The sequence below is a fragment of the Dipodomys ordii genome, unplaced genomic scaffold, assembly GCF_000151885.1.
Source record: "Dipodomys ordii isolate 6190 unplaced genomic scaffold, Dord_2.0 Scaffold143, whole genome shotgun sequence".
Taxonomy (NCBI): Eukaryota; Metazoa; Chordata; class Mammalia; order Rodentia; family Heteromyidae; genus Dipodomys; species Dipodomys ordii.
Window position 1 is genome coordinate 3283928 of NW_012267359.1, and position 10486 is coordinate 3294413.

General features: G+C 42.8%; 1 protein-coding gene across 1 annotated transcript in view; it reads left to right on the top strand.

The window, feature by feature from the left end:
* The window catches only part of Zcwpw1 (zinc finger, CW type with PWWP domain 1), a 27880-nt gene that overhangs the window by 5814 nt on the left and 11580 nt on the right, over positions 1-10486 (top strand). Inside the window, 2 exon segments of the mRNA XM_013031719.1 lie at positions 457-558; positions 561-578. Of these exon segments, the coding sequence (XP_012887173.1) occupies positions 457-558; positions 561-578 (120 nt within the window).

Here is a 10486-nt window from a genome sequence, read left to right on the forward strand (position 1 = left end):
CCTCCACAAATTATACCGACATCAAATACAGTGAAAGCAGGGGTTATACTGTGGGGGAGGGACATACAAAACAACAAAGAAATAATCTTATAAATCAAGCTGAGATTTTTCAACCCAAGACATGAAACACTGAGGTGGTGATTTTTTTTCTTTTATTCCATTCTCCTCCCCTACCCCCATCATGGAGCTTGAGCTTAGGGCCTAGGCATTGTCCCTGAGCTTTTTCACTCAAGGCTGGCATTTTACCACTTTGAACCACAGCCATTTCTAGTTTTCTGATGGTTCATTTTGGAGATAAGAGTCTCACAGACTTTCCTGCCTGGGCTGGCTTTGAACCATGATTCTCAGATCTCAGCCTCCTGACTAACTAGGATTACAGGTGTGAGCCAACAGCGCCTGGCAGATTCTCTTCTTTATTTCCCCTATGTCAAAAGTGTTTTGTTTTGTCTTCCTAAAAAAATGAAAAAATGGAGAAAATCCAAGGTGGACATGAGCACAGGCAGAAAGACCAACCGAAACAACTAATTCAAAATCATTCTTACATCAAGGCCAGACAAAAAGAGAGGAAAGTGGTTTTGGTGAGTTCAGCCATAGTTGTGAAAATATACTTGGGCTGAAAATTCAAGATGAGGGAGAGAGCCAGGCATCGGTGGCTCATGCCTATAATCCTAGCTTCTCAGGAAGCTGAGATCATGGTTCAAAGCCAGCCCGGGCAGGAAAGTCTGTGAGACTCTTATCTCCAATAAACCACTCAGAAAACCAGAAATGGTACTGTGGCTCAAGTGGTAGAACGCTCACTTTGAGCTGAAGAGCTGAGGGATAATGCCCAGGCCCAGAGTTCAAGCCCCTTGACCGACCAAAAAAAAAAAAAAAAAGATGAGGGAGAGTTAGGATAGGATATTAGAGGAAACTACAGAGACTACATTTAATTCTTACACCTGCCTGTTAGAGGATATGCTGCTAAGGAAGAAAGAGGAAGATTTCATCCATTTAGCTATTTATTTACATAGTGCATAGTTGTTTGTGCCTACTATGTACCAGGCATTTTTTTTTTTTGGGTCCTGTCATGGGGCCTGAACTCTGGGCCTGGGCGCTGTCCCTCAGCTCTTCAGCTCAAGGCTAGCACTCTACCACTTGAGCCAGAGCACCACTTCTGGTTTTTTTCTTTTTGCTTATGTGGTGCTGAGGAATCGAACCCAGGGCCTCTGGCATGCAAGGCATGCGCTCTACCACTGAGCCACCTTCCCAGCCCTGTACCAGGCATTTTTATACCAGAAGGATAACTGTTGTGGTCAGAATGGTAGAGGAATCAGGAGAGTATGGAATCATAGAGGCCAGGGGAAGAAAAAATTTCAAGAGATAAGACATGTTCAGCTATATCACATGATACTGTAGGAAAGCCAAAGAATATAAAGATCTGAAAATACTCAAGGCCATAACAGGAAGTCATTCAGGTCATTACAGCTACTATATGAGCTAGTAAGGGTAAATGGCAAGTTATAGTTATTTGAAGATTAAAAACTTTTGCAATGAGTCTAGGTGTGAAAAGTAAGAGGGAGAAAATGGTAGATAAAAGGGAGTGAATGGAGCTCAACAACAATGGTTCACACCTATAATTGTAGTTATTCAGGAGGCTGAGATCTAAGGAAGGAGGCTTAAAGCCTGCTCAGGCAAACAAATTTGAGAGACTCTTATCTTCACTTAACCAGCAAAAAGCCAATACTAGAGCTGTGAGCTACAAGTCCAGGTGAAAAAGTCAAGCTGAGCAAGAGCTTGAGCCCTGAGATTAGGTCTCCAGTACCCATTATCCACCCCCCCCCCCAAGACTGGAGAATTGCAGGATGGTTTTGTTTCATAATTTTCTTTTAAAAGAGAGGATTGAGCTGGGTGCCAGTGGCTCACACCTGTTATCCTAGCTACTCAGGAGGCTGAGATTTGAGGATCTTGCTTCAAAGTAAGCCTGATCAGGAAAATCCACAAGACTCACCTCCAATTAATCACAGAAAAAGCCAGAAGTAGTGCTGGGGTTCAAATGGTAGAGTTCTAGCCTTGAGCAAAAAAGGAGTTCAGGGACAGTGCCCCCAGACTCAGAGTTCAAGCCCTAGGACCAGCATTAAAAAAAGAAAAAAGACAGTATATATATGTATACACACATATTTAAAATATATATCTACAAATGAATTTTGCTTATCTATTAGAAAGAATAAAATTATGTTATTTGCTGGAAAATGGATAGACCTAGAACAAATCATGCTAAATGAGATAAGCCAAGCTTAGAGAGACAAACCGCATGTTTTTCTCCTATGTAGAAGTTAGATCTACAATATAACTGGAGGGCTGGGAATGTGACCTAGTGGTAGAGTGACTGCCTACCATGCATGAAGCCCTGGGTTCGATTCCTCGGTACCACATACAAAGAAAAAGCTGGTGGTGCTGTGGCTCAAGTGGTAGAGTGCTAGCCTTGAGCAAAAGAAGCTCAGGGACAGTGGCCAGGTCCTGAGTTCAAGCCCCAGGACTGGTAAAAAATAAAAAAAAATATAACTGGACATGATAACCTATGCAGCATTCTAGACATTCACACACTCTCAGACAAAAGAAAGATATATTTAAGTGTAATTTCTCTGAATATTTAAAAGGAAAGTCTGTGAAACTTTTACCTCCAATTAACCACTAAAAAAGCCAGAAGTGAAGGTGTGGCTTAAGTGTTAGAGTGCTAGTCTTGTGCATAAAAGCTCAGGGATAGTGCTGAGGCTGAGTTCACGCCCCAGGACTGGCCCAAGGAAGAAAAATAAAAGACAGACTTGGGCCAGGAAATCATATTTATATATACAGAGAGAATAATAAAATAGAAATAGGGAAGAGATTTAGAAAATCTGAAAAGAATTCTTTTTATGGGGTGTGTATGTGTGTGTGTATTTTTATAATTCTTTTTTTGAGAGACCAGGGTTTGAACTCAGGGCCTTATGCTTGGTAGTTAGGTACTCTACTGCCTGACCCATGTCTCTAGCCCTTTTTTATATATTACTTTTCAAACAAAGTCTTGTTTTTATACCTAAGCCAGCCTGGGACCATCCTCTTCCTTCTCTTGCTCCCTTATGTAGCTAGAATAACAGGTATGCACCATTGTGCCCAGCTTTTTGTCAGTTAAGGTAGAATCTTTTTGCCCAGGCTGTCCTTGAATTGTAGTTCTCCTAATTTTAGCCTCATATAGTTAAATTTATAGTTATAAGTCATTGTGCCAGGCTGATTTTACCTTTTGTTGTTGTTGTTGCTCAGGAAGCTTGAACTTGGGGCCTGGGTACTGTCCCAGAGCTCTTTTGCTCAAGGCTAGTGCTCTACTGCTTGAAGCCATAGCATCACTTCCAGTTTTCTGGTGGTTAATTGGAGATAAGAGTCTCATGGATTTTTCTGCCCAGGCTGGCTTTGAATGGTGATCCTCAGATCTCAGCCTCCTGAGTAGCTAGGATTACAGGTGTGAGCCACTAGCACCTGGATGATTTTACCCTTTTATCTGGAAAAAAGACACTAATTTGTCTTTGAGATTGGATAGAGGGAGGATAATGATAGATTACATATGGATTCACTTATTTCTTTAATTTTATTTTACTGTAAAGATGTTATACAGAGGGGTTACAGTTACATGAGTAAAGCAATGAGTACATTTCTTGTTGAGCATTGTTACCCCTTCTCTTGTTGTTCTCTTATTTTTTTCTTTAGTACTGGGGTTTAAAATCAGCACTTCATGTATGAAGCACCAGTTCATTCATTCTTTGAATAACAGCTACTAGTGTCTTTTATTATGTGTCAAAGATTTTACTAGAGGGCTGGGCTTAGTGGTGGAGCGCTTGCCTTGCATGCCTGAGGCCCTGGGTTTGATTCCTCAGCACCACATAAGCAAAAAGAAAAAAGCTGGAAGTGGCGCTGTGGCTCAAGTGGTAGAGTGCTAGCCTTGAGCTGAAGAGCTGAGGGACAGCGCCCAGGCCCAGAGTTCAGGCCCCACGACCGGACCCAAAGGAAAAAAAAAAAGATTTTACTAGATGCTAGAAATGATGAGCAAAATTTTTTTTTTGGTCAGTTGAGGGGCTTGAACTCAAGGCCTACCTGCTGTCCCTGGACTCTCTAGCTCAAGGCTAGTGCTCTACCCCTTTGAGCCACAGCTCCACTTCTGGTTTTTGAGTGATAAACTGGAGATAAAAGTCTCACAGGGACTTTTCTGCCTGGGCTAGCTTTGAACTACAATACTCAGATCTCAGCCTTCTGAGTAGCTAGGATTATAGGTGTGAACCACCAGTGCCTAGCAAGATGATGAGCAAATTTGGTAGCCCGTCCTTCATAGAATTTTCAGTATGTTAGTATGTTAGATAATAAAGAAATGTGGGACATAAGGTGTCAGTGGGAAATTTCATGACAGGGAACAATAGATCATATAATGTAATATTTTAAAATAATAATTATACATTGATAAAGGTAGAATAAAATATAAAAGAAAGTATTAGTAAAAAATTCACAGACAAATGGATAATCTTGGAGAAGACAGGCTTCTACCTTTCTACCAGCAAGCAAGGTAGTCCAGGTCAGTGAATTCTTTTTTTTTTTGGGTGGGGGGCTTGAACTCTGGGCCTGGGCGCTGTCCCCAAACTCTTGAGCTCAAGGTGAGCGCTCTGCCACTTGAGCCACAGTGCCACTTCCAGTTTTCTGGTGGTTAGTTGGAGATAAGAGTCTCACGGGCTTTCCTGCCTGGGCTGTCTTCGAACCTTGATCCTCAGATCTCAGCTTCCTGAGTAGCTAGGCATAAGCCACCAGCACCTGGCTGAATTCTTCCTATAATGACATCATAACATTGTAATGGAGCTAGAAATATAATTTAATTTGGACATTCAGCTGTCTGGAGTTCAGATTCCCTCAAAGGAGGCTCTACATAGGCTATTTTCTCAAAAAGAATTTTTATTTTGGTTTTATGTGATTAAGTAAATTCAGATATTCCTGTTGAGAACTTTGGAGATACTGCAGTTTCTTCAAGCCTGATCGATCTCCTATTAGCCCAAATAAGCTGGTGTTGTCAGGTTTATATCACTTGGTCTACTTATTGCTCCTCAGTGTTACCCACCTGCAAAATGAGATTTTTAGATTGGCACATGAGTTTATTCTCTAGATGGCGCTCCTGAGTTATGATTGTAAGAAATGTCAGCCCTTTGCTAAACAAAACAGTTGTTAAGGAGATTCTTGGAGTACGAAATAGAAAGGTGCATATACAGAACCAATAGACACAGTCTGCAGTAGGTATTATGAAGGCAAATCATCATGAGAGGAAATGAGGGAGACTCTAAGATGCGCCAGTCAGGGAATACATTTGTAAGGAAATTGTATTTATGCTGAAACCATTGAAGGAAGAGAAGTTACCCAAGTCAAAAGTTAGAATGTTGGGCTGGGAAGGTGGCTCAGTGGTAGAATGCTTGTGTTGCATACATGAGGCCCTCGGTTCCATTCCTCAGCACCACATAAGCAAAAAAATCCAGAAGTGGCACTGTGGCTCAAGTGGTAGGATGCTAGCCTTGAGCTGAAGAGCTGAGGGACAGCGCCCAGGCCCAGAGTTCAAGCCCTAGAACTGACAAAGAAAAAAAAAAGCTGAGCACTGGTGGCTCACACCTGCAATCCTAGCTAGTAAGGATTGAAGAATTGTGATTCAGAGCCAGGCTTGGCAGGAAAGTCTGTGAGATTTTTTTTTTTTTTTTTTGGTTGGTCATGAGGCTTAAACTCTGGGCCTGGGTACTGTTCCCTCAGCTCTTCAGCTCAAGGCTACCACTTGAGCCAAACACCACTTCTGGTTTTTTCTGTCTATGTGGTGTTGAGGAATCAAATCCTGGGCCTTATGCATATGAGGTAAGCACTCTACCACTGAGCCACCTTCCCAGCCCTCTGTAAGACTAAACAAAAAAGCCATGAGTGGAGCTGTGGCTTAAGTGATAGCATGCTGACCTTGCACAAAAGAAGCTCAGTGAAGCCAGGCGCCCGTGGCTCATGCCTGTAATCCTAGCTACTCAGGAGGCTGAAATCTGAGGCTCTCAGTTCAAAGCCAGCCCGGGCAGGAAACTCAGTGAAACTCTTTTTTTTTTCTGGTAAGGGGTAGGTTTATTCAGTAGACCTGCTGGGACCAGGCAAGGTTGGCACTCCACGCGGTGGGGAAAGGCCTGGGAATGAGAGAGAGAGCTGGGAAAGAGAGGAAAGAGAGAGGAAAGAGCTAGAAAAGAGCAGAGAGAGCAGAGAGAGCAGAGAGAGAGAGCAGAGAGCTAGAAAAGAGCAGCGAGAAAGCATCTGGGCCTGGGCTTAGCCTTATCTAGGGTCCTCAGAGCAAAAAGGGAAAAACAAACAAACAGAAAAAGAAAAAAGAGGAAAAAAAACCAGAGAGGAATCCCAGCTATCCTGACTTTAAGCCCTTTATCCGAGTCAAGGCACCATTTATGTTAGGTTTTTAAAAAGAGGTAGCCAAGTAAGAACAGCAGCACACATGTGGTATTCAGGTAAGGGGTAGGTTTATTCAGTAGACCTGCTGGGACCAGGCAAGGTTGGCACTCCATGCGGTGGGGAAAGGCCTGGGAAAGAGAGCTGGGAGAGTTGGGAAAGAGAGAGAGCTAGGAAAGAGAGAGAGTAAAGAGGGAGAAAAGAGCTTGAGAAGAGCTAGACAAGAGCAGAGAGAGAGGTAGCCGGGTAAGAACAGCAGCACTCATGAGGTATTCAGGTAAGGGGTAGGTTTATTCAGTAGACCTACTGGGACCAGGCAAAGGTGGCACTCCACGTGGCTGGGAAAGGCCTGGGAATGAGAGAGAGCTGGGAAAGAGAGGAAAGAGAGAGGAAAGAGCTAGAAATGAGCAGAGAGCAGAGAGAGAGCAGAGAGAGCTAGAAAAGAGCAGGGAGAGTTGGTGAAACTCTTATCTCCAATAAACCACCAGAAAACCAGAAGTGATGCTGTAGCTCAAGTGGTACAGTGTTAGCCTTGAGCTGAAGAGTTGAGGGACAGTGCCCAGGCCCAGAGTTTAAGGCCCAGGACTGACAAAAAAAAAAAAAAGCTCAGTGACAGAGCATAAAGCTCTGGGTTCAATTCCTCTGTATCACATAAACAGAAAAGCCAGTAGTGGCACTGTGACTCAAAGTAGTATAGTTCTAGCCAGCAAAAGAAGCTCAGGGATAGTGCCCAGGCCCTGAGTTCAAGCCCCAGGATTGGCAAAAAAAACAAAACAAAACCACAACCAAACCAAAGCAAAACAAAAAACTATAGGAATGGATGAGATTACCTTAAGAGAAGGTGTAGTATGGAGAGAGAGGACCATGATTTAGCTTTGAAACCTTGACATTTAGATCTTCGGTGGAACACAGAGTATCCAGCCAAGGGAACTGAGGAAGAAGCTGCCAGAAAGATGGAGGGGATGAGAAAATGAGCTATCATAGACTAGAAAACTGTTTCAGGAATGAGTGATCAACTAAAATGTTCTTAGTATGTCTTCATTGTCATAAAATACAGTCATACTCAGGGTGAGATCAAACACTATCTTCTTTAAATTGAATAAAACTTGAAAAACTTATGCAATCTTGTCATTGGAAATTCCATGCCAACCCATAAATGTCTAGTTTCATATCATGAGGGCAAGTTTCTTTGCACTTATTTTCTTTCTAATTTTTTTTTTTTTGTCAGTCGTGGTGCTTGAACTATGGGCCTGAGCACTGTCCCTCAGCTCTTCAGCTCAAGGCTAGTGCTCTACCACTTGAGCTACAGGGCCACTTCCGGTTTTCTGGTGGTTTAGTGGAGATAAGAGTTTCACTGACTTTCCTGCCCAGGTTGGGTTTGAACCTCGATCCTCAGATCTCAGCTTCCTGAGTAGCTAGGATTATAGGCATGAGCCACCAGCACCTGGCTTCTTTTTAAAATTTCTAAACATTGTTATTATAAAGGTAATGTACAGAAGGATTGTGGTTATATAAGTCAAGTGTACATTTCTTTTATTTTTTTGCGGGGGGGGGGGCCAGTCGTGGGGCCTGAACTCTGGGCCTGGGTGCTGTCCCTCAGCTCTTCAGCTCAAGGCTAGCGCTCTACCACTTGAGCCACAGCGCCACTTCCGGTTTTCTGGTGGTTTAGTGGAGATAAGAGTTTCACTGACTTTCCTGCCCAGGTTGGGTTTGAACCTCGATCCTCAGATCTCAGCTTCCTGAGTAGCTAGGATTATAGGCATGAGCCACCAGCACCTGGCTTCTTTTTAAAATTTCTAAACATTGTTATTATAAAGGTAATGTACAGAAGGATTGTGGTTATATAAGTCAAGTGTACATTTCTTTTATTTTTTTGCGGGGGGGGGGGTCCAGTCGTGGGGCCTGAACTCTGGGCCTGGGTGCTGTCCCTCAGCTCTTCAGCTCAAGGCTAGCGCTCTACCACTTGAGCCACAGCGCCACTTCCGGCTTTTTTCTTTTTGCTTATGTGGTGCTGAGGAATCGAACCCAGGGCCTCAGGCATGCAAGGCAAGCGCTCTACCACTGAGCCACCTTCCCAGCCCTGTATAGTTCATTTTTAACTCCAGTGAGTACCACTGCTGCATTTGTTCACCCTTTGTCCCTCCACTTATGTGACTCTGTTTACATTCACAAAGACATATAAATGAACAAACAGAACAGGAAGAAAAGAAAACAAAACAGCAAAAAAAGAAAAAAAAACCTCATGTTTTCTTTTCCTGGAGTTCATGTTGATAAATGTTGTTTTGTATGATCAGATGCACATAAACATTGTTACTTTTGTGTTCCTCTTGTAAGAGTATCTTCCATTGATCTCACTGTGTGTGAATGCCTAGATCCATTCATTTTCTTAAGAATAGGCATTACTTTTATAACTTACCATTTGTATTGATCTGTATTATTTGTTATGGTCTTCTTTCTGTTCCCACTCTTATTTTATTTATTTTTTTAAATGCTGGTGTGGAGGACTGCGTTCAGGGCTTGAGTGCTATCCCTTAGCTTTTTTTTTTTCTCTTCAGTCATGGGGACTGAACTCATGGCCTGGTCACTGTCCCTGTGCTTTTTCACTCAATGTTAGCACTGTACCACTTTGGGCCACAGTGCCACTTCTGGTTTTCTGGTGGTTACTTGGAAGTAAGAGTCTGATGGACTTTCTAGCCTGGCCTGGCTTTCAAACTACAGTCCTTAGATATCAGCCTTCTTTGAATATCTAGGATTTCGGGTGGGAGTCACTGGCACTCAGCTTCTCTTAGCTTTTTAACTCAAAGATGATGCTGTACCACTTGAATCATAGCTTCACTTCTGCTTTTTGCTGAGAAAGATGAACCCTAGATATATTTTAGTCTTACAAGGCCTCAAAACTAGATATTGTGGACAACAGAGAAGGCTGGTTAGCCCTTCAAAAGAACTTTCCAGTAGTATAATGCCAACAGAGAATGAGGCAATACCTGGAAAGATAGCAGGCAAACTCTGTGTGTGTGTGTCTATGTCTGTGTGCATGTGTATGTTTTACTAGGGGACTGAATCCAGGGTTTTCTGCTGCTCAGCATGTGCTCTACCACTGAGCTACACCTCCAGGCCTAAGGCAACCTTTCCATTTGTCTATATAACAGACAGTTTAACAAATATCAGGAAGCTGAAACGTTTTGAGTGGAAGGAGGCTGATGGAGGTGGTGGTGAGTGGAAAACGGAACAGTGAAGAAATACATTCATAATTCTTAGTGTAAGTGTTTAGTGGGAAACTTGATGTGACTGGCAGAGGAAGACTGTAGAAGGTGGGGAGAATGATAGAAGGGGTAGTTCTGATTAAGATGCACCATACACATAAATGGATATGTTAAATAGTAACATCCCCCCATACCACCACCCAACCCGGTACTGGTGGCTCATGCCTATAATCCTAACTACTCAGGAGGCTGAGATATGAGGACCAAATTTCAAAACCAGCCTGGATAGAAAAGTGTGTGAAACTCTGTTTAACCAGTTTCAAGCAGTAAGTGGCAGTGTGGCTCAAATAGTGCCAGTCTTGAGTAAAAAAGCCAAGCAAGAGCTTGAGGCTCTGAATTAAAGCCTTATTACTGACACCAATACATACATACATATATATGTATTTATATTTACATAACATATGCAGCCTCCTTATATAACCATTTGAAGATAAACATTAAAAACGTGTGTCAAAAGTGGAAACACTTCTTCTGCCTGGTGTAGACAACAGTCCTGATGGTAGTAAGCCTTCAGGAAATCTGAACCTGATTTTACCATGTGTAATTTAGGGTTTGGACTTACTGTAAGGGTCAAAAGGACATGTAGGGGGGAGGTAGAGGGAGGATGGGAAGGGATGGGAAGGGGAAATAAAGAGGAGGCAACAATACTTAATAAGAAATGTACTCGTGGGCTGGGAAGGTGGCCCAGTGGTAGAGCACTTACCTTGCATGCCTAAGGCCCTGAGTTCGACTCCTCAGCACCACATAAGCAAAAAGAAAAAAGC